Raw genomic sequence first — 24,527 nt, 5'->3', positions numbered from 1 at the left:
TTCTGTCTCGCTGCCTGTGTGTCTGACACTGTCTCTCTCTGAGGGCAGAGCCTTCTACATTTAAGCAGCAGCACACTGCAGACAAAATAGAGCCTGGTGTGTTCTCACAGGTGATATGTCCGGTCTGTGACAAAGAGGGGGCAGCATTTGGCTTTGATTGCCACAATGTTTCCACACCTCTGGTCAGAATCAATTCAGAGTGAAAAAATATCGATTGTTAATGTCGATTGTCCAGCTTCAGTGTCATTGCAGCCACTCTCAGAATGTATTGGAGCAGATTAATCAGATAATGTGTGAGCAGGCTGTGTCCTTGATTAAGGTTGTGAAGATTTTTTTAATTATTAACTTTTTGACACTTTTACACTATTATATATTGTCTAATTTGCATATGATTCATCGCTTTCTGGAGTTACACTTTTTTCCACTCCTTACTGCAGCAGGCACCATAAGGGCATGAGGTACATTCGGAGAAGTTACTTCTCAGATGTTTAGCAGAATAACAAACACAAATATACAGAAATATTTTTATAATATGTATTAAATATGGTTTTGAAATTACTTTTGCTTTGACAGAAATGTGACTGATTTCATTAGTGTTTTAATCAGTAGTGCTTTGACAATAGGATTGAATTAATTCTGAAAAAGTGTTTGATTTAATAAAAAGGTACAACATTTTGAAGACAGGGATGAAAAACATTAACAAGTTTTGGTTAAAAAAACACATTTCTGTCCTGTTTGATTCTAACCCCTCTTCAGTACACGGCAAATTCAATCGAGCTTGGAGTATACCGGGTTGTTATGGTCCATTATCCATGTCTGAATGCTGGACCTTTTTGGGAGAACAGGCCGTGTTGAATGAAGGAGAATGAGTTGTGCTTTTCAGGATCTCAGGAAGCCGAATAAACAGTGAACGAGAGGCAGCAGGAGGCTGTATGTGAGGCAGTAAATGAGCAGTGAGCTCACACATAGAGCAGATGTGGGCGATGGAGCCTTTAACAGTAAGGTACAATTAGAGCCTCACCTTGAGAGAGGTGGACCCTTGTTACCGCGGCTTGTCGCAGGATGTAGCTTAATCCCACCACAAGCTAAGCGGGGGGGATGTCTTCTCAGGACTGTGTGTGTGTGTGTGTGTGTGTGTGTGTGTGTGTGTGTGTGTGTGTGTGTGTGTGTGTGTGTGTGTGTGTGTGTGTGTCATCCATCCTGTTTTGTAACTCAGATTTCTACATAACTAGATTTTTGGACATTGCATACATGTTACAGCCACTCAAAAACGCAGATGCATTAAAGTGAACCAGAGCCATGAAAATATGGAGTTTAATTGCTGGATTCGAGTGCTCAGTAAAGTCTAAGCTGTATTGCTTCCAGTCCGAGTTGCCACACCAATGCAACGCCCAAAGAACAGGGGCCAACTGCAGCCAATAAAGTATTCCCAAGTGCTCCTTGGAAACGATTCATTGTAATAAAGGGAAGGGGTAAAAAAGCCACTATTACATTTATTTAATGCAGAGTCTAGTTGGAGGAGAGCCAGTGTTTAATATTCACATTGTCATCCATATTTCTGTTTGATATTTAAACTTCCTCTGTGGATGTCTAGAAAGTAAAGAGCGGTTTAAGCCACATAGATTAATCAATGGAATTTATGCCAGATCATATTTCCTCTGAACGAGCTGGCAGCAACCCATAATGCTTTGCAAGTGATTTAATCAGAGGTTGGCGCTGTGGCAATGGTGTGATTATGGTGCTCATGATCAGTTTTGTTTCCCTCACTCCAACAATTCAAATAAGGATGCCCATTGAGCCGACGAGCAAACACAAAGTGCTCTTTGCGTCGGGCCGATGTCTCCAGACTCCTTTAAACAGATCTACGTCTCCCCGTTTGAAGCGTTGCACACGAGAGCGATTGAACCGCGGTTCTCATATTGTTTTGTTTCAAGGGCTTGTCGAGGTAAACACTTTCCAGTATTTCCACAAGAAAGATGAAGAAAGATGCATTTCAGTATACATGTGTAACAAATATAGATTTGTGTATCTGGTAGAATTGTATCAGATAATGTATTTTAGGTTTCACTGCTGTCAGATCATTTAAAGGAGATTTTGGTACATTTTATAGACAAAGGGATGCATTTAATAACAGAACAAGAATAACGGCCACATGGAGCGCTTGTATCAGGGTTTTTCTTTCTGAGTTGCTATCTTGTTCCTCGTCTTGTGACCCTTATGGAGGGCTGTAAACCCAGCAGATTGGGAACGTTGTGTGTATTTGTGGTCAATGGAGATTTAACCACCAGCTGAGTGTGGAGTCCTGACTCATCTCTGCATCATCTCCCCCCACCAGCTTAGACTATAAATCCTGGGGTGCTGCCAGAAATGCTGTGTTCCTTAATATGTGACACAGCATGCCCCTCTCATGCATTTGCCTCAGATAAGTTGGCTAATACTTTACATTTCTGAACGGGTCCCTCCAGCTCCTTCCCATCCACTTCACTAAAGGCGCGCCCGGGGCGAGGCTGGGGGAGACGGAGACACCGAGCAACTGAACTGTAGTGTGGAATAGTGAGCAGGTAGTCCGCTTTTTAACCGAAAGATCCATTTTTCAGCAACTGTGTCGGCAAGAATCGGCAACGCGCGCTGCTGCATGCTGTTCTTTAGCTGAGGCTGCACTGTGACCTCCCACCGAGAGAGGAAAGCAAAGAGAATTCGCTTATAGGAGATCAATAAATTGTTTTTTTTCAAGCTGAAATCCATAACTTTCTGCACGTCCAAACAACAGCAGCAATTGAGCCTTTAAACGATGCACACATGAAGTGATTTCCCCGCGTTGTTGTTGGCATGCAGCGTAAATGTCACGACATCAACACAAATGTGTTAGTTACTGAAGTGATTAATTCATTTGAAAACGTTGGTGTTTGAGCAGAGCAGAGAGCGGCGCACACCGTGGTCAGGATGGCAAATGAGATACATTTTTTAACAATCGTACTTTTACACTCTAAGATTTTGTGAGCCTCGGCCTGCTGTAAAGGTGACCGCCTTGAAAAAAGGTAATTGCCGTCAAGGTGTCCTTGAGCAAGAATTTCTGCAGCAGAACTATATGCTGCAGGTGATGTCGATGTACGGGATAGCTCCCAAGGTGCGGGTGTCTGTAAATGTTAAAAAACCTTAATGTTAAAAAACCTTATAGCTTCCCTGAATTAGATAAAGACTGGGAAAGGAATGTGGCAGAGCTTCTGGAACGAGGGCAGCAAAGGTGCAGGGCCGGGGAATGAGCCGTGGGGAGGTTTATACAGCAATGGGTAAATATAAAAAAGGTAATGTTCCTCAATTTCTCTGAGGTTAGAGTGGACAGAGGTTGCCGAGGGAGCTGGTGGATGACTCCCAGTGGTCTAATAGTAAAAGAAAGAGTTGCAGCGTTTGCCTCTTCCCACAGACTGGCTCAGCACTTGTTTCTCCTTCAATCCTCCATTTTGGATCGAAACACTGTAAACCGGGCCGTTAATTGCGGCGTTAACTCAATCAGTGACGACTCACAGGAGATGTTGTGATTGTGTATGTATGCGTGTGCGTTCGCATGCATGTCTGATGGTTGTCTGTGTCCTTTTGTGCGCATGTGTGTGTGCACAAGTAATGAGTTTAGGTGCTGAGGTACAGAGAAAAACAGCAGAGCCCAGCTTGTCGCTGCCAGGGGACTCGATTGTAAACAGACGATTGGTGTGCGGCGTTTAAGTCACGCCATTCCGCACATCGGTAGTTTATCCTCCTGACGAGGCTGGTGTTGATTACCCCGGAGAGTGTGTCTTTAAGGTCATCAATGATGATGCCGCGCTGACCTCATCTGTACCGAGAGCAGCCTCCACAACTCTGCAAACATCACCAGACAGCGACGGTGTGGAGGTACACAGCTAACACTCCATCTGACATAATTGCATTAATATAAAGTTTAATGAACACATTTTTCATGGCAGCCTTCTTGTAAAGCGGTAATGACGGACAATGCAGACATAAAATATACACCTCGTACTGTTAATTAGACCAAAATTACTTACTTTTCCAACAGCTAGTGCGTTAGTTTGTGCTGCGACAAAAGCGTTTATGCCAAAGTCGATTCTTTAAATTGAATGGTGACTCCATGGGGCTGTCTTTGACACAGAAAAGCACATAAAGAAAGTTGTAGGACACATCTTGTATATCTTTTGGAAGGAAAATCTGGCCAAATGAAGGTTTTGAAAAGTGTGAGAGGTAATAAAATCGCTTTTCAACAGTTATCTGCCTTTCATTTCCCAGTAGGCAGCTATGATGTTGCTCGATAAAAGCAAAGCCTCTAAAAGTTGCTGATATGTGCATTTCCAAAGGAAACTACTGGAGTCATTTTATTACGTACAGTATGTATAGTACCTATCGCTTAAGCCTCACTATTTAAAACACTTTAGCACAAACACAAGTGATGAGTCAAGCCGCCTGCTGTTCAAGAGTTTCTAAAAGGATGTTTTGACACCGCTTTGCTGTTGTTAAACGTGTCCCCCAGTTACTTCGCTTCATCAAGAAAAACTGAATATTTAATATACATATATAATAATATCTAATATATATATATACAAATCCTCTTTTCTGGGGTGAAGCATTCCTTTTAATACCTGAAGAGTTGAAACCCACAAGTGTTTGTATTTTCTTCAGTCAGAAGTCATTACTGTCTTTTCTACTGCAAGGTTGGACTATGTTTGTCAAAAGCAACAACTTGTCTCTTACAGCTGTTTTTAATGGATTTTTGAAAACAGTTGGAGCCCCTGGCAGTAATGTAGGGCGAAGCTGCAGCAGAACAAACAGCACTACCTTCAGACTGTGAAGAATACCTTGGTGGGTTGAGACTTTTCATATCCATTCACGTGTGAGAAAAAAAAGAAGAAAAAAAACAATTCCACTGCTATTATGTTCCTTGAAAGTCAGTCGGGCTTACTATTCTGCTTTGATGCTATCTAGCAAAATTATTATTCAGTAAAATGACATGGATTTGTTTTTGTATAAGCTAAGTGAAGCAAAACCAAAAAATATTTCCTCATAATGCCTCATATTTGTTATTTACAAAGGATTCTTTATGGTTGTTTTTTTTTACTACACGGATTATAGATTTCCTGTAGCTGTAACTCTGTTTCTGTCCACTGTATGTGTGTAAGTGTCTTAAGCTGTAGCACTACCTCACCATTGTTATTTATTGATACCGCCGGTATTCTCCAAAGAGCTCTTTTTAGCGCAGATGTGAAAGGTGCAGTGGTGCTATCTGCTATCTGCCTCCCCTGGCACTCCTCACCAGCTTGTGCAGCCTTTACTAACTAGCTGTGCACTCCCACTCATAGGAAAATGATGATGAGACAGCAAAACCGGCGCAGAGACAATGCACAGCGGAAAGAGAGTTGGAGAAAGGGGGGAACGGGGCTGCAGTAAACCGAGAGAACCAGAGCCATCGCTCTTTTTCTTCATGTGCTCCTACCACATATATGTTGATCTCCAGGGAGCACTGTGTCTCTGTCATGGCCTCTGCCTCCCTTTCTGCACCTCTCTCTTTGTTGTCATCATTCAACGCATTTTGCTTCCTCCACCACCACCGTAAGTTATTAGATCTCCCCTCACCCCCTTCCACTGTTTCTGCTCTCCCTCCCTCTCTGCCCTGCAACCTTTCTGTCTTGTGCCACTAAGTGGACTGCTTATATAACGGCGCCCACCTAGAGGGACTCCTCTCACCCAGTCGGCCCCTTCTTCTCACTCCACCCTTTTAGTCTCCTGCTTCTTTTTTCTCTGTCTCTCTCTTCTGCACCACCTTACCTTCTTTTCTTCCTCCAGAGTCATTTCCTCATCCTCCTCTTCCTTTCTTCGCCTGCTTCTTCTAAGGCGGACTTTACATTTGGAACGCTTGCTCCTCCTGCTGTGTATACGTCTGCTGAGGCGATGTGATAACCAAAACAGTAAGCAGTGAAGTAACAGGGCCGCATGTTTATAGGGTAGAAGAAACAATTGGTTGCAAAAATGTTGATAATCGATTACTGGTTATTCTTGAAGTAATTTAACAAGCAAAAAGTATTAAACAAATCCCAAGTGGGGTGCTCAAATGTGAGGATTTTCTTCTTTTTTTTCAGTCTTTTTTCAGTCTTTACTCTTGTGAATTTAATATCTTTGGGTTTTGAATTGGGATTGGACACAACAAACAATTTGAAGAGGTCACTATTGGCCCTGTGAGATAGTAATTGTCATTGTTGTACTACCTCCTGACATTTTAAAGAGTAAACGATCAATAGATTCATCAAAAAAAGGTATATTGATAAAGGAAAAATAATCATCACCCCCACTTTGGACACTCAAGCCACACGAATGCACCAAATGAATTGTCCATTTCAGTAGCCTCTCATGGACAACTAAAACATGAACGCATTGCTGTGGATTAACTACATTTCCTGTCTCAGTAGCAGCTCTTTACCCATAATACTATCTCCTGCTCAAACATCTCCTGCTCTTGCTTCCTTGCACGCGGCTCCTCTCGCTTGCCGACGTCCTCTCACATATTTCTCAATGACTGTATCATTCTCCGAATTTTTACACGCCACTCGCAACCAGGATTCTCCTCACGGCATGTTTTCATATTCAACACAGCCTCTTTCTCACACTTTCATCTTCGGTCTATCTGCTTACCATTCTCTCTATCCCACACCCATTGTAGCGCTTTATCTCTGCCCCCCACCCCTCAAACTTCCTCCCCTCCTCCTCCACCAACCCCCCTCTCTAAATATAGTCCCTTTGAAGCATAGCTGTGTTGTCTCTTCCCGCAACACTGCAAGACAAAAGTCTGTCATCTCACATCTGAGCAGCGGGGATAGAAAGCACAGATAAGATTGATGGCCCCAAAAAGAACAGTGGTTAAGAAAACTGATATTCATCTGCCTGTGTAAACGAAGGGAAGGGGTGAGGATGCGAGGAGGATGGGAGTGGAGGAGAGGATCCAGGACAAAAAAGAAACAGTTGCAACGCCACAGCGAGAAAGATGGCGAGATGGAAAAAGACAGCGAGAGAGAAAGAGAAAGAGAGAGAGGTGTTCTGACATTTCTGATCCACATTTTGTAATTGAATAATAATCTCTCTGGAGGCCTGACCTATACGGTGTGTGTGTGTGTGTGTGTGTGTGTGTGTGTGTGTGTGTGTGTGTGTGTGTGTGTGTGTGTGCTCTCCCCTTTTAGTCTGTATAAAAGAAAATGTGTAAGAAAGGAGACAACTAGGAGGAAAGTGCAGAGGAGGTTCGCTTTTCAAACACAAGACGGCACGATACCTCCACCTAGTGGTGAACATGAGTCATTACAGCGGCAGTTGACACGTTACACATCACTGCAGCCAAGGACAATTCCCATCTCATCAGCTCACCTGCAGGAGCCCTTCTAATGACTTCTACTTTGTCTAATTACAGATTGTGTAATTTACATAATAAGTGTATACTTAGTATTACAAACAGTGAAGATCACAGCGTGGCAGCCGAATGCAAAATCATAGCACATCATCATCTCAGTTGTTCAGTGTGGAGTCTTGAATCAGGGTTACTATACTGTTTTGTACATCACACACACACACACACACACACACACACACACACACACACACACACACACACACACACAAACGCACACTAACACACACTCAACCTCAGAGTGGCCTTCCTCACCATCGTACTCAGCGACGGTTGCCAGGGGAGCTCGGGCCATCATACGTGCCGCACGCAGGCCGGTTCCCTGCGGCCCGAGCATACATCGCCACTGACAGGATCTCCTTCCGCCTCATTGACCCGGCTGGTGGCCGGCTCAGGGGGGAGACAGGAGTGCAGATTATCATCCTCAGCACTGTACTCGCCACAAGGCGTTTAGTGAGGAAATGTGTGGGGGTCTGTTGCTTTTACGTTGGTAATGCTTTTCTCTTTTTGTAAATTGCATTTCTGGGTTTCGCACTGACATCATCGTGGGCTCTGGAAACATGGTTTTCACTATTTTCTGATATTTTATGGACTGAAGAAGTGTGTAGGAAGTAAGGGTAGTGGCCGACATTGAATGTATTATTCATAATGTTATTCACAGCATTAGTGTATAATCACCTGAAACAAAGAATTATTTTGTTTTTGTAACCAGAATGAGCCGTTTATCTCCCACAGGCTTCTAAAGGGAGGGGTTGGCGTGGAATATTCAGTTGGATGCAATCTGAAACCTCATGATTTGATGCCTCTAAATCCTAAAATCCTTAATCCTGCTCCTTTTAATTGTACAAATTATTGATTAATAATTAAAAGAATAGTTTAATATTTTGGGAAATTATCTTATTTGCTTTTATTGCCGTGAGTTAAATGAGAAGATCATAATTTTCCTATCTGCCCGCTCGATCTGAAGCTACAGCCGGGAGACTACCGACCACGTAGACCCGACTGTCTTTTTCAGTGGGAGACAAGCGGTCTTCATGGGGAGGTAGCAGGTCAGCAATATGTACATCACCTGAAAGCTGAGAACCGGAAGATTAGTTTGACATGCAGCTGAGCAGTGTATCAAGTTGTTCTAGTTATGCATCAGAAATGAACAATACACAATTAAAAGTGTGTGCTTAGAATATTATGATGATAGTGTATGTATGGTGACCATGTGCTATTACATCTTAAAAGTTGTTGCAGCAATTCTTTGGTTAATACCATGTGTTACCCAGATTTAGTGGGATTTGGGGTTTTATATACTCAAGTTGATAAAATATGTCTAAAATCCCTCTAAAATCCCTTTTGGACACATTTGCAAGAATTGCCTTTTTCAGCGATTGGATGGTGAGCACTTCTGTTTTGTAATCTGCTCAGAAACCCCCATATTGTCAATATACCGATGAGAAGGGCCGGGGTCTGTAGTTTGTCCTGGTAATGTTTCACGAGGCTGAGATTATCCTGGAGGTCACAGCAGGTCATTTTATTGTGACGTGAATAAAAAAAAAGGTCTCACGATGTGAAATGGCTACTATGGTGACTAACATCATCACGCATGAATACAAATGGCCTCATTGGACCTACACTGGTCTCAGCTTTCCAGTCAACCCCGATTTATGCAATTCCAAGACTGTTTAGGGACCCCAGTATGCAGAAATATTCAAATATCCTATTCCTAGAAAAGGTGTAAATAATACATTTATATCCCATGCATGGTATACAACTGCATGGTATTATCATAAAGTCTGTAAAGGGGAGACTCCGAAAATCGGCTATGTTTTGCCTATGTTTGGAGTCCTTTCTCGACAAGCAAGCATGACCTATTTGGTATCAATGGATTCATCAGGTCGTCTAGTTTCCTATGATGACATTATCTTCACTCCATCTCTGAGGCAGCTACAGCCTGCGATACCTTGCAGGTCCACGACAAGTTGCAGTTTTATGAGGTGTTCTATGTGGGACTATTTCGAGGACTTTTATGGTCTCTGCTTGCCTGCCAACCTCAGGCTTGTGATAAAGCTCCAAACTTGTTTTTGTTTCATCAGATAATGAAAACAGTTTATTATTTGGGGCCCTAGTTACTTATCACCGTTTCTGTCTTTCTCTTCTTCTTCTCTTCGTTCAGACTACGGAGGGAAGGATACACGGTGCAGGTCAGCGTCAATGACTACCTGGACATCTACTGCCCGCACTACAACACCAGCCAGCGGGGGACTTTGGAGCGCACCGTGGCCGAGCAGTACATCCTCTACATGGTCAGCTACCGCGGCTACCGCACCTGCGACCCCCAGCTGGGCTTCAAGCGCTGGGAGTGCAACCGGCCCCACGCGCCTCACGCCCCCATCAAGTTCTCTGAGAAGTTCCAGCGCTACAGCGCCTTCTCGCTGGGCTACGAGTTCAACGTGGGCCAGGAGTACTACTACATCTGTGAGTCAGGCCAGTAGACAGCGGTTTATTGTGATGGAAAATGTCTGAGATGTGCTGAGCATCCAGTATTGTAATATCGTCTCCTCAGCTGCCGTCACCCACATGTATTGATGGCATGTGGGTGTTGCTAATAGATTCTGGAAGTTCAGCTGAGGACAGGCGGTTGCTCAGCTGCAGAGCTTCAGTTTGCACAGCTGATTGTCGAGGGCGGCGTCGCCTGCAGAGGGCACAAGGTTGACATCTGTGTGTTTGCTCTCTCTGTTTTAGCCACGCCCACCCACCACCATGGCCACAGCTGCCTGAGACTGAGGGTCTACGTCTGCTGCTCCACCGGTGAGAGGAAACAGCTCGGTCTTGCCTCGTTTCAAACCATTTCCTCTCTTCCTGCGTCACTTCATCGCCACTCTCTTCTCCCCTCGTATATCTCTTTGTATCGCCCGAGCACACAGAGAAACAGACAGAGGCAGAAGAACTAAGATCTGACAGTCTGGTCTCAGAGAGAGGCTTTTACTGCCGCGCGCTGTCTTGCCGAGGTTTTGATGATGGCGTCTTTTCCCTCGAAGAAGCGCTTGGAGAGTGATGGCTTAATGTTATTCTCTGCCTCAGTGCTATTACAATAATGCTCTATCTCTCTCTGTGAACGACGTGCTATCATGAAGCCGTATAAAAGATGTAAAGGAGGGAAACTGATTCGGCGGCAAGATTTAGCTCTCTCTACTCTCCTTCTCTCTTTCTCTCTCTCTCTCTCTCTCTCTCTCACTCAACATCCCTCTCTCTTCTAGCTCTCTTGACCATCTCCCCCCCTCTCCTCCTTCCTCTCCCCCACTGTCTTTCTCCTCTTCTCTCTTTCTGGCTCTCTGATGCCTGCTGCCCTGTATAGTGTGTGTTTGTTATTTTTACCCCGGTAGCCTGCTCTCTCCCCTGCAGGCCTTTGATCAGAGAGCCCGGTGCCGAAAGCCTCCCCCTCTCCTCTAACCTTGTCAGCACTAATACATCCCACACTCAGGCCAGTGTCAGCCCTGTGTACACATCACCTTAACACCCACCCTCCCCATCCCAGTGTCACGGCTAATCTATTGATGTGTCCACCACGCCTCCGTTTGCTTCTGTGCGTGTTTGTGTGCATCGCCGCGTGTGTTCGTGGTGTAGGAGTTTGAGCGTTTGTGTGTGTGTGCATATGGTAGTTTGCCGGCCGTAAATCTTTTTATTGTGTGTGTGTGTGTGTGCATGAATGGCGATGTGTGCATTGGTGCATTTAGTCAGTTTACAATCCACAACCTTTACTCAGCAAGGTCATTTTAACAGCTTGCTATCAAGAAGCTGTTGGTTTCAGCCGCCTCCAGACCGTTTTCATGTATTCTCTGCGTGTCTCCCACCTTAACCCTTACAATGCTTTTTTTTTAGATAAGAAAGAGATGTGAATATTCATCATGACATATGCTTTACATCTGCAAAGAGCTGCGACTTCATTGTCACCAGCTTTCTATGTAAATTCTCTGTAAATGCTATTCATGCTAGTCATCCTCCCAACTGTACAACAGAATCACACAGACGCACATATTTAGTAAAAAAGAAATAGATACAAAAATGCGTACACAGTGAAAAACCCACACATCTTTCATTCATGGATAATTTGGCAATGCGGTCTGAATGTAATTCTATGTCTAGACGAACGGCAAATGTGAAAATGTTTTCTGTCCATCGGTTCCAAATGCTTTTAATCTTCAAATGGAAGTCTGAATCCTCAGTCCAGGATTTCTTCATGCTTTCTCCGTGACAGGGGCACAACTGCTCCACATTGGGCTGTATCCGTATACAATTTAGTGGTGCCTGAAAATGCACATTTCACCCGGTCTTGTCATTTTAATGACGTGTTTTCTCTCCCTGTCTCTTCCCTCCTCTTCATCCTCTGCTTTGTTTTTCTCCCTCTGCTGTCTGTTCTGTCTTTGTGTGATATGTGGTGTGTGTCTCAGTTTCCCAGGCAGATGATGACTCCAGTCAGACCTCTACCGACTACACAGTCAGGCCAAACATCAAAATACACAACATCGGTGAGTGACCGAGTTGCTGAAAATGCAAAAGCAGCCAATTGCCAGATTCAGATCAATATGTGTCTGTGGCTGCAAAGCTTGATTTGTGTCCCAATCATTGTGAAAAGGCACCAACCATTTGTTTTGTTTTTTAAATGTATTTTATGTTTAGCAAACTAATATCCACAGGCCGTAGCTGGTTGATGAGTTAACCCTTTATTTTCTGGGTAAGAACACAAATATGGAAACAAATGAAGGCACTTAACCCAACAGCAGACGCATGATCTATTATCCAAGATTAAAAGGTAACTCCAGTTTTAAAAAATTGGGTCTTATTTTCATAGTCTATTGGTTATGATAAGATAATAATCAGCAAAGTAACATGGAAGCACCAAACCAGTATGTTGAAATGGCACTAACCTTACTGTGCAGTTCATTTGTCACTGTTGTTTTCCAATTTTGCATTTCCGTTGTTACATACATTTAGTCATGACAGGTCCCAAAACAATCAACAGCCTCACGTTGCCTCACATGAACAAGATTGTAATGAGTTGCACTTGGTGAGGTAATCAGATCACTTATTTGGGGAGAACTAGAAAAGACAAGCATCAGTATGGGATTGATTCAATACTTGCAAGTTTGAATTAAACCAGAATTACCAACAAAAAACTAAATATCTTACAATTCAACACACACACACACACACACACACACATGCACACGCACACGCACACACAGCAAAATCTCCACAAGGTCAGTAGATGTCTCGTAAGGACCGAAGGGTCCATGTTCACCTAAAGAGAAAGCATGTCACCGAGCAAGTCAATTGAGCAGCTGAGTGGTTACATAAACCCTCTATTTGTCTTTCTCACAAAGGCCTCTTGCCGGGGATCATTTAGTGTGCTTGTTTCTGGGAGCTGTGGGCAGCCTGTGACGAGGGCTAAGAGAGTGTGACCTGCTTGAGATGGAAACTGAGACCAGCAGAGACGGAGCGAAGAGAGCTCTTAAGCCATCGGCATCGAGTTCCTTCAGAGAGAGAAAGAGAGAGCGAGAGGGCAGAAAAGTGAGACAGACAGGAGGAGAGGGAGAGACACGGTGAGACAGAGAAAGTCAGTGGGATGAAAGACAGGAAGGAGAAAGACCTGACAGAAAGAGGGACAGATAAGGCAGCGAGGGAGAGAGAGAAACAGGCAGAAAAAGATAAAAAGCAGAGAACGGGGGGTGCAGAGAGAAGGGGCAGAGGAAGAAAGAAGAGCTCAGTGGTGGGCGAATTGCTCAGCAGTAACTCAGGCTCGAGCTTACGTAGAATTTAATATAAAAAAGAAACACACGCACACACTGGCAGGGAATCATAAAAAATCATAGCCTCTAGCATTATGATGCATTTTGCTGAATACATTTGGAGGAATAACAAAAATCAGGACACACAGATTTATGCACACACACACACACACACACACACACACACACACACACACACACACACACACACACAGACTCAGAGAGAAGTCGTACCCCTGATGGCCCTGCTGACCGCTGGACACCCACTCTCTGACTCACCCTCAGGACCAGACCAGCCCACAGACTGGCTTAGCATCAACAGATCTCTCTCTCTCCACATATGTTTGGACTTGCTGTCAGCCTCCTTACTTTATTATTAGCTTTGCTTCTACGTCACACGTTCCTTATTTAACAGGGTGTTTTGACGATAATCCTGGTCTATTAGAATTCAGGTCTTGTTTTTTGTAGTTTTGGACTTGTAACTATGGGTAGTAACAAGGCTGTTGAAGTTACTGCGGGGAACTTTTACCTAGTAATGAAACCGTCTCAGTTTTTTGCTGATGCCTCTATATGACCTAAATAAGTAAACAAGACCATTAGAAAGAAGATTTGCTACTTCGATATTGTTATTCTTAATGCTTGTATTCGATCCCACCAGGTCTGGTTCACCAAAACCTTTTCTAGGGGGAATCTGGTGCTTTGAAACACTACTGCAATTGTCCACAGGGACCGCCAAAATACACAAACACAATATTAAAGTTCCTCTTAATAGCGTTAAGTTTGTTGCTGAGATCAGGAAACATAGTAACATTGAGCGGTAAGATGGTTTAAACAAATCCTCGGATCAGCCAAACTCACTTGGAAGTAGAAGCCAACAATAAAAATATTTCGCAAGCTGTCTGCTGTAATCATCACAGTTCATCATTTGTGAAACGAGACGCTGCCACCGTTGGCAATCTGTGTGCCAGCAGTGCTTGTGAACCACTTTTGTGAAATGAGACGCTGTCGGCTTGTTTACAACCCGCCCGATCGTCTGACTTGCTCGTCTTTGTTGTCTCATTAGAAAGAGTTTCCATTTTTTAGCAATTACTTCGGTGAGCCCACGATGTAACATAAACTATAAAAACAAGACCCAGGTTGTAATAAACCAGAATCATCTTTTAAATGTGGATTGAGTTTATTGATCTCTTTTATGATTTTAATTCTCTGAACCCTTTGAAACACACATCTGTTGTATATAGCAGAGTAGCAGAGATTTGCAATAGTCGAGCTCCTCATAACGAACGGCGTGTGACCACAAATGTGCTACAAGAGTTCAGCATCAGCCCGGCTGCTTGCTGCTTGAATTAATCATAACCGTATAGTTTCCTGCAGCAAAGCAGAACGTGCGTTATTCCAACTGTGACTTGCCCTTAAACACTGTCCTCCTATATAAAGTGTCTGCAGCAGTAGAAGGGCTAAAGCCTGCAATATAAATGAGGTAGTGGACCGGAAAATGCAACAACAACAAAGATCATTTTAAGATGCATCAATGGGCACCGGCACCCAAGACTCATTTGTTCTGAGTGGCTTGTTATGTGGCTCAAAACCAGTCGTAAGATATACTTGAGATGCACGATGCAAACCAAAACATTTCATCCAACATATGCATATGTAAACACTGGCCAATTCACAAGGAATGGATTGCGCCCGCTGATAGCACCATAAATTGCACATTGCCAAATTGCACACCGTTCCTGTGCAATTTGCCATTTTTCTGCATTTGATAGCATTTGCCTTTGCGCCAAGAACACAGTTGGCAGAAGAATGGCAAACAAAAAGAAAAATTAAATATTCAGACGGCGAGTTGCAGAGGCATCCCTCAAACCTTCAGGCAAACAATTTAAACGTGACTGAGAGAAATCATATGTCAATTTGTCAGTGCTGCAAAATAATAATTATAATGATTCTTATTCATAGAGCACCTTTCATGCCATAAGCACAATGTGCTTTCCAAGGTGAGGAAATTCAAAACCATAAGTAGGGACAATTGCAAGAGGTAAATTAACTAGACTAAGAACACTGTTTATAAATGTGCTTCACATTGTTAGCACCAGCTCTCTGACGAGGCTAATAATTTCACTTTAGCTGCGTGTGTCTATTAGCCCTGATCTTTGTTGATTGGACGTTCTTTTCAATGAGGAAGTATGCATATGACCTCATTTTGATACGCAGAAATAGCACAAAAGCCCTGAGACGTTATTTGCTTGCCGGGTGCTCTTTGAGGATTCATTTTCTTTCTGTCTCATTTGTGCAAGGTTAGCAGCTGTAAAAGCCGCCCAAAATCACTGTTTCAAAATACATGCTGGACCACCTTTGGTGAAGCCTCCGAGCCATTTTCATTTTGGGGTGGGGGGTTATTTTGTTGGGTTTTGTTCTAAACAATCATTAAGGAGTGATGTATACATCATTATATTTTCAGTTGACAAGAAAGCTACCGTAGCAGCTGGCAGGTGCAACTCAGTTTCGTGTTTTCTTAGACACTCAAATACATTTTCATAGTAAAGAGTTGTTAATCCAGTTGTTATGGGAGTAGCTCCAGGCAGCTGTGAGGGAAGATAGCATTAAGGCATGTGTTAGCCAGTTGAATGCCCTCCACAATATCACACCTCCCCCACTGACCTGTAGAGCTGTAACCAAACATGATGGCTCCATCGCCTCATGCAGTTCACGCATCACCGTCGTGGAGAAGTTGGCGTGAGGACTTATCAGACCAGACAGCCTCCCTCCACTCATCGATGTTTCTTATCTCACTGTAAATGCCTTGGGCGCTTCACCGTGGACGGGAGAGCTGCTGTTGTACCCCATACAGACGAGACTGCACAAGATTGCGCGCTCGGAAATTGATTGCTGTATCCCACAATTGTGCTGTGATGTTAGGACCTTTGATAACTTGTTATGGCCCGAGGCGCCCGACGTCCCCCACATTCATCATCCAAGGGCGGCCTCCTTAAATAGCAAGGATGTTGAAGAGGTGCAGCTTTCTGATTGTCAAAGCTCAAATACAGTCTGCACCAACACACAAATTGAATCCGCTCACAACGGACTCGAAGCAGCTGTGGAAAGGGAGTTGTACTCGTTTATGTGAATATAAGTGAGAGTTAATTTATTTTGCGTATCTTCATCTGGTCATTTAGTTTACATTGTACTCTCTCTGGTGAAATGGCTTTGGAGAGACAGACCGGGTGCTGTGAATGCCCCGCACTGACCTGGTGCTCCACCTGAGGCGAGGCTGCGTTATACTTTCCTCCTTCCTTCACTGACTTTGTTCCGTTTGCGTTCACCCCGGTGTGAATGTCAGCGTTGTGCGTCACCGCCACAGACGGACGCCTCGTGTTCCTTAAGAACAACCCTGACGTGGGCGCAGAGTCGCACACGCCCAGGACAAACCAGAGCGGTCGGATGGGTTACTCTCAGACGACAGACAGCAACAACAACATTCCGTTCATTCATCAAACATCAAGCTGTCATGTGATTGTTGTCTCTATCGGTTATCTCTTATCACATCCCATGTTTTCCACTTGTAGCCAATTACTGTCTCTATTATATTTCGCAAACCCCAGGCAAGGCTTTAATGTCACAGCGAAACAGCTTTTTGAAGACACCGTACCTCCTCAATTTGATGTATTTCCTGTTGAAAGCCAGCTTGATTGGTTGGAAAACGATCTGCCGGCTGCAACTTTTACACACCGGGACATTATGATGACAACATAATAAAGTAAAAGTAATACGGTTTTGATAGACAAACACAAGATTGTCTGCAGTGTTTGGGCACAATTTGTCAAAGTGCAGCTTTCTTCTGCACTTACTTGGATTACTTTATTGGAAGAAAAAAAAAACATGCAGCCAGCACTGGTTGTTTCTATAGTTGTGTTAGCAGCAGCGCTCTGTTTGGTTCCTTTTGCTATATTTTGGCAAGTAATAACCCTTTGGATATAATGGGAAACATTATGTCGAGACAGAGCATAATGACTCCGTTTAATCCACTTTTTACCGAATATTACAAAATGTGTTCTCCCAGCTCTTTCTCCGTTTTCCCCCTCCAGCTAATGTTCTGTTGTGTCTAATCAATGGCAAGGCCATAGTAATTTGGTTTGATTGAAATCCCACGAGGATAAAAACATCATTAGTGTGAAAGGAAGAGTACATGGTGAAAAAAAGCCAGATCAGAAATAAAAGTGTTTTTAATTTCTCATCCCACGGGGGAAATGGCCATGTAGCAGTGCTGATGATAATTGTTGGTTTGTTAATTGCATCATGTCTTTTTGTCTGCATATGTTAAAGCACAATTAGCATGCATCACACATTGCCTGTAGATTGATGAATTAATAATGTAGTAATGGTTCGTTTCCCTCTGTCTGGCGCACACGATCTCTCTCGCTCTTTCACACTCACGTTCCTCTCTTTTCTCACTTTCTCGTTTTCTCTTTCTGTGACTTTCTCTGCAGATGAATTTAACCCCGAAGTTCCCAAACTGGAGAAAAGCGTCAGTGGCAGCAGCCCCTCACGGGACCGCCTTCTCCTCACCGTGGCGATGCTGTTTGTGTCGGCCGTCCTTTTGTCCTAGCGACTTGTCACCCCGAGTGACACTTCATGCAAAGCTGGGACCGCCTTGTCCAAAGGGCTTTGTGTCCACCACGTTGTTGTTGTGAGAGTTAGCAGAAACACAGACGGAGATAAAGTAGAGGTGCAAACAGAACCACAATCAAAAGGACACAGAAAGAAAAAAAACCTTGAACTTCACTTTACTAGACTTTAAAAAAAGGAGAGGCCTTTTTGCTGTCATATTTACACCAGTGCATTTTTGACACTCCATGCGTTGTTGGACATCATCGTCATATGAATACCATGGCATTTCATGTAAGGGACGTTTGCCACGACATGGAGACCACAACCTATATTCAGAAACTTCTGTGCTGCTGTCATGCCTGTCAGCCAACAGGCGATTGAGAAAGTGAACTTAAATGAGTTGGATGAAGACTACACACGCTTATTGTAGCATGGATGTAAAAACACTTGAGGAATCTAAGCCGCACCATACGCATTGAAGAAATGTGGACTTTGCAGTGGATATTTAGGCCTTGGACCACGGAAGTGTGCTGATGGACAGAACTCAAAGTAGATGTAGTAAAGAGCAAGCTGGACTCTGGAACTGTACTGATCTTACCTGGGCTATACAGGATATGTATGTAATCAGTGAGTGATGAGAACTGCTGTCATCATCCTGGACATTGAAGAATGTTTTCACACCGTCTCGTTGGATCTGCTGCTTATAAGAGCCCAATGTGTTTCTCAAGAAAAGGGAAAGACTTTGAGGATATCCACGGGCCTTTCAAGTATCCATTTTCAGCAGACATCAAAAACACCCCTGGCTTCTGTGAGCTTTTGGACAGCGAGTGCCCTCTTAGAACTAGTCCTTTGTCTGCATTTCCTGCCTTCACACTGTAACATCCTAGAAAAATACAGACCCCGGACTAGTAATTTGACGGCACTTAGACGTGGTAGATGTGTGTTTTTTTTCCCTGATGCATTTACCTTCAGCTCTCAACGGAAAATATCCGGATGTCAAACCTTTCTCCTCGCAGCAATCAGCAGTCATTCAGAATACCACTAATTTACAATTCTTTAAAACCTCTCTCCAGCAAGTTCCCATTTATTCCCAGAGAATGCCATCAATTCCTTTTCCACTTCAGCGGTTCCCAGCCAATCAGTGCTGATGGCCATTACAGCAGTCCCGGTCACCATGGAAACGACCCTAAACAGCCGCAAGAGTGCGGCAGGTGCCTGAGGAGAAATTGTGCTTTGAGTCTCAAAGTAACGCTGCCGCCATTTTGTTTAAAAGAGAAAAAAGAAGAAAAAAAAACACGTGTGAATGTGCAAATAAAGAGAAGTTCACTTTTTTTATATTGTAATACAGGACAACGTAGGATGGCATTAATCAGATTACAATGTTGTGCTTTTTGAATTTATTTACTTTTCAAATGTATTTATTTTAACATTAAAGTATATTATTTATCTAATTATCTAATTTATTAATGTGCATTTGTAGGCCTTTGCTCAATAAGCTATTGTGCCATTTTTGTATTCTTTTTTTTAAACAGTGGAATTTTTACTGCAGCATTTTGCTTGTATAGATAGATAGGCAGATGTAACTCTGCCTGACTAAAAGAGAGGGTTATTGGTTATTACTGATCAGTAGGGACATACACTCAGTAACCCTACTCCAATGTAACAGACACTGCTAACCAGATTATGTTGCTGAAGCGCTCGTCATGAACCGACTGTGCACAGACGGAGTTGATGGAAGGGCAGCATTCCTCCCTTGTGAAAACAAAGGAGTCTGCATTGTAATGTATATTTATAATACATGCCGGTTATTGAATGTGTGTGTGTGTGTGTATGCGTGTGTGTGGGGGCAAGAGAAGAAAAAAAAACGTGTGCACATTTGTGTGCGTATGTATGTAGAATGTGTTTGTCCGCGCTTCTCGAGTATGTTGCATTTAGAAATTCCGTACCCGTTAAGGAGTCGTTTGTAGGATCTGAATATGCAAGTGTGTATGAGAGAATGTGCTCTTCTGTAATGTTGGTTTACGTTACGGGGTTTGGGAAGCGGGGCGAAAAGCATTTACCAGTGTTGAAGACAACCACAAGAAATGTGTTTACCTTTGACAAGAATGAATAAAAAAACAACTTGTAAATTGATCCAAGAATGATTAAAACAATGCCTATTAAAATCTTTTTGCAAATTTACTTGTGTGTATTTATTTCTAACAGTTTTTCTGCACATAGATGACATGCAGCCTTATCCTTCGCCTCTGCCCTTTCCTTATCTCAACAGTGACTGCTTCACCTTCACTCTTGCTGCACTCACCACTGTTTGTTTTTCTCGATCACCGCTTGAGAGCAACTCTCCCTCCTTCCCCCAGTCTCCGCTTGTAGACACACACTCTTGGTGTAGAATTATCACCCTTTCTCACATGGCCCATCCGTGCAGCACCTCGCTTCGGTTCTGCAAACACTTCTTCTGCCATAAAACATAATGACAGCGTGAGCGGGGGGGAGTCACGACTCCACATCTCCCACTCTATCCATCTCTCTCTCTCAGAAAAAAAGAGAAAAAAAACACCTGCAAGCCATTCATGTCTCCACAAATCTGTCTCCCGCCGTCTCTCCACGTCTCTCTCCTTTTCCTTCGCTCCTGTCAGTTCCTTTCTAATCTTTGTCCGCAGAGCAGAAAGACGCTGACAATGGGCAGGGACACTTCTCCCAAATGCAGTAATGTCCATGTGAAAAGGGACAAAGAATTTGTGTCTTTGATGTTACACATCAAGCCTAAAATCACATTAGAGAGCAAGAAGTAGGGCACATCCGGCTCTCGGCTGTCAACTTCTCACCTCCAGTCCCGGGTCAAAGATTATATGCACGAGTGAGCGTGTATGTGTGTAGGGCTCCTGCCAACAAACTATCTACGTTTCTTTATGTGATCGACAATTTACTTGACAAAATGTGAATCGCACTTAACCAAGCAGGTTACCACAAAGTGATCGCATGTATTAATAAATGTTTCACAGCTGCTTGACTCTCCTGTGAGGGAGCAGCTTCTGATTCGGCCTGACGTTTGTGCATTTAGCTGACAGACTGATAATTGTTGAATATTACTGTGGGATTTGTCTTTCAGTCCCTCGTCTACTTATAGGTTTGGACTTGCACATAAGTGTTTCAGTGTTTAGACACTGGGAGAACAGGGGAAGGGTTTTAGCTCCTGCTCCGGGCCCCGAGTTGACAACTTAAACCATCATTTTTTTGCAGGAAATCGACCTGCTTGGTTTTTGGCAGCGAGGCTGTCTCTGGTTAGTTATATAAGGGCATTAACGCTGTCATATTTACACCTTAAATTCCTGCCTGGAAGGGCTAACGTTTTACTTGTGCCAAAATTAAACATGAATTGATGCGCTTACTATTTAAATGAGAGAATCAGGAGTGTTACAGGAGTGAATTAAATATGCCCACCTTTCCCCGAGCAGCTGACACGGAGCCTCATGTTTCCATTGTGAAATAGAGATTTAAAAAGTGCCCTGTCCAGACTGTAACTGCGAAAGACGTTTCATTAGCAAAAGGACACGACCTCGTCTCCGTTTGGAGGCATGTTATCGTTTTCTGAATCATTTGCTGTGAGATAAGCCATCTGTAGCACGGGCAGGCCCGTCGAGAAGAATTCCCCAGACAAGCTGCACCGTCTGGCTATGGATGCCTCCTCCTCAGAGAACCTGTTACAGCTCAGGACATCAATGGGACAATCACAGGGACCGGTGCTGCCTTCAAGTGCTTTTTGGAATCGCCTGTTTCGAAGGTTTGGAGTCGTAAAAAATGAGTTGTGTTTCGTTCAGATGCCTCGGGCCAAAAAAATGATGTCACTGACATATGAAGGTTTTATTTTTGGAATCATGCAGCTCAAGAAAGAAATTTGGCAAATGCTTTTGTCCAACACATTTTCCTCATCCAATGCACGTATCAGGGCGTTGCTAAATGAATAGAAGGAGGCAGGAATCAAACACCAACTCTACAATTTATGACCAGCCTGAGCAACCAGCAGTGAATGTATGAAGTGCATAACGCTCGTAGGCATAATGATCAATTTAACCTTTTAAGCCCCACATGGACCTATATAGGTCCTTTTTTAAAATTTTAGTTAAACTGTGTAAAACATTACAATAATCATGAACAAATATATTGATGCTACACATCAAATTAAACAAGAGACCCTGGGCTACAATAATTAGTCAGCCATTTCAACACAACTCAAACACCAACTAAAATAATTATTAAAATAAAATAGTTATAATTTTGTCACGAGTCAGCCCACTCTGCATGTTTCCGGAACTAGCAGCCCGTAGCTTGGTGCTATCAGAAGCATCACCGAGATACGAACCAAAGAACACAGCAACATAAATCGCTGAGTCAGCACATTTTGAAACTTTTTTGTTGTTGAAAAAATGCATTTCCCCCAGTAAATCCACACTGATGCAAGTTTATTGAACATCATAAGTCATATACAAGTGAAATATAAGGTTTGCTACATGAAAAAATTCAAATGTCACAGATGCGCGAAAATATGCGCAAATGTGCTGAAATGCAAATTTTGGAAACCTCGCCTGAGTTTTCTCTGTACTTTACCTCTCTGACTTTGTTCTGCTTCACTTTTTCAAGTGAAAACATTGCAGAGATACTGTTCACATATTGTGCTGTGATTTGGGAGAGCCTCAGGGCTTAGTGAAGCATCATTTCAAGGAGATAATCATCCTGAAAGTGCTTTTTTTTATAGGCGGACCTGAAACTTCTATTTTTTCTGTGTTTCAATCTTTATTTACTCTTAGCCAGCAACATACATACTAATATTTACACATCTGACCAAAAGCTCACAATGATTTCCTTTATTATAACACCAAAATTATTCAAATAGCCCTTGTGGTTGCAGAGATACACCCTTTTTAGTTTGAGTATGCTATTTCGAGCAGAAAACCTAAAAACTGCCATGGGGCTTAAAAGGTGGTTCGCAGCTATACATTAATCAGAGTGCACATGTAAACATGTGTCAATGCCAGCTATTTACTCACTTGAGAGTCGACTTTCCTTGGTGCTCAGCTAGTATGTGTGATATTCAGATCTCAGAAAGACGCAACACATTTCCAGTTAAAGTAAATATCATTCAGTGCATTCACTCACTGGCACATTTGAGAAGCCTTTTTTTTCCCCCAGTTAGTTTGTGGATTCCTGATTCTTGACAGCACTGTGAGTTGGCACAGGCAAAGTATACTGCATGTGCACCCATGCATTTATTGTATATAACAAGTCAGGTTCAGTTTCATGTGCTCGCTTGTGTCAGACGCACTCACAGGTTTTACAGATACACTTTAAAGACAAACAATATGATGACAAGAGAAACATCTCAACCTGGTACCTTGTTGCCAGACAGCAGACTCCATGAGAAACCTCTACTTGGTGTAACCGCTTCATCTACTTTCCACCCACAGGTGTCGCCAAAGCTTTCTTTCAGTCTGTGTCTCTGCTGGAGAGATGGACATCTGCAACAGATTTACAGTAAGTATGTTTGCTTATGGGATGAAATATTAGTTCAGCCGAACAATGATGAGTTGGTTTATTTATAAAGTGGCCTGTTTACCCTGTGTAACAGATTGTCCTATCTGTTCATCTAAATTGCTCTGAATACATGTTAAACTGCTGAAGTCCAGTGGGACCAAAAAAATAACATCTCCTCAAACTCATTCAGGGAGTTTAGTGCGCCAGCGTTCAAGGCTGCCAGTGAGGCAGCTCAGGGACGTCCAGTGTGGAGGAATGAAGAACCGAAGGCAACATTTGGGAAACATGTCTCTTATGTAACTGTTAAAATGATTATCTGACCTACTGTGCTGACCATTTCTTTCAACCTTCAGGATTATATTAGTCCAGGTGTAAATCTTCACAGTTTGAGACCAAAATAAACTTACTTTCCATGTAAAAGAGTTTGTTGATGACTTGATCTGTGCATCCTGAGGACAGGTTTGTTGGTGGTTGTCTGGCATGTAATCCTCTGTGAAACCGCAGTTTGACGTCTTTACACTTAATTTTGGGTACCGATTAAAGTTAAAAGTTAAAATAAATTAAAAATTCTGGAGTTTTAGAGGGGCTAGATTATTTTAGACAGACTGAGAGCTACTTGTTTCTCCCTGTTTCCAGAGTTTTTGCTCTAAGACAGGCAAATTAAGTAAACTGTACTATTACTGTCACTGACTGAACCCTAATAATGATGAGGATCTCTGTTCCATAGCTGCGGTATGTATCTGTTCACCCGGTCGCAGGTGGTATCTCAGATGCGTCTCCGCTGGTCTGAAAGTATCCTGATGGGATCTCCTCAAATCTTCCCAGGATTCTGGATGTGACTTGACAGGTCACTGTGAGTCAACTCTCCTCTGGAGAAACCCAGGTGGGGGTTTGAGCTGAGATGAGGTGAGGAGACATTTTGGGATACAAAATGGCATCATCTTGCCTGGGAAATATGATGCCTGGCTCGTGCGACTAAGATACTTACGTGTAGTCCCCTGGTGACGTACAAGCAAGTTTTCAAGGCCGGCAGAACATGTGATATGTCGGCCTTCATTGTATTATATTCCACAGCTACTGAACTAATACAGAGGGATCTGTGGGGTCGCCATTCAATCTCGTTAATAGTCCCTTTTGAGCCTATAATTAGCCTTTGGTGGAACAAGGGTCACGTTGAA

General features: G+C 43.1%; 1 protein-coding gene across 1 annotated transcript in view; it reads left to right on the top strand.

Moving 5' to 3' along the window:
• The window catches only part of efna3a (ephrin-A3a), a gene marked incomplete at both ends in the record, with an annotated part of 52,211 nt that extends 34,393 nt beyond the window's left edge, over nucleotides 1-17,818 (top strand). The window contains 4 exons of the mRNA XM_079231784.1: nucleotides 9,600-9,901; nucleotides 10,169-10,234; nucleotides 11,875-11,952; nucleotides 17,700-17,818. Coding sequence (XP_079087910.1) covers nucleotides 9,600-9,901; nucleotides 10,169-10,234; nucleotides 11,875-11,952; nucleotides 17,700-17,818 — 565 coding nt within the window. The remainder of the gene's footprint in view (nucleotides 1-9,599; nucleotides 9,902-10,168; nucleotides 10,235-11,874; nucleotides 11,953-17,699) is intronic.
• Nucleotides 17,819-24,527: the final 6,709 nt, after the last annotated feature.

This window comes from Taurulus bubalis, assembly GCF_910589615.1.
Source record: "Taurulus bubalis genome assembly, chromosome: 16".
NCBI classification, from domain to species: Eukaryota; Metazoa; Chordata; class Actinopteri; order Perciformes; family Cottidae; genus Taurulus; species Taurulus bubalis.
Note: the sequence above shows the minus strand (reverse complement) of the source record. Positions and strands in the feature narration are given on the sequence as shown.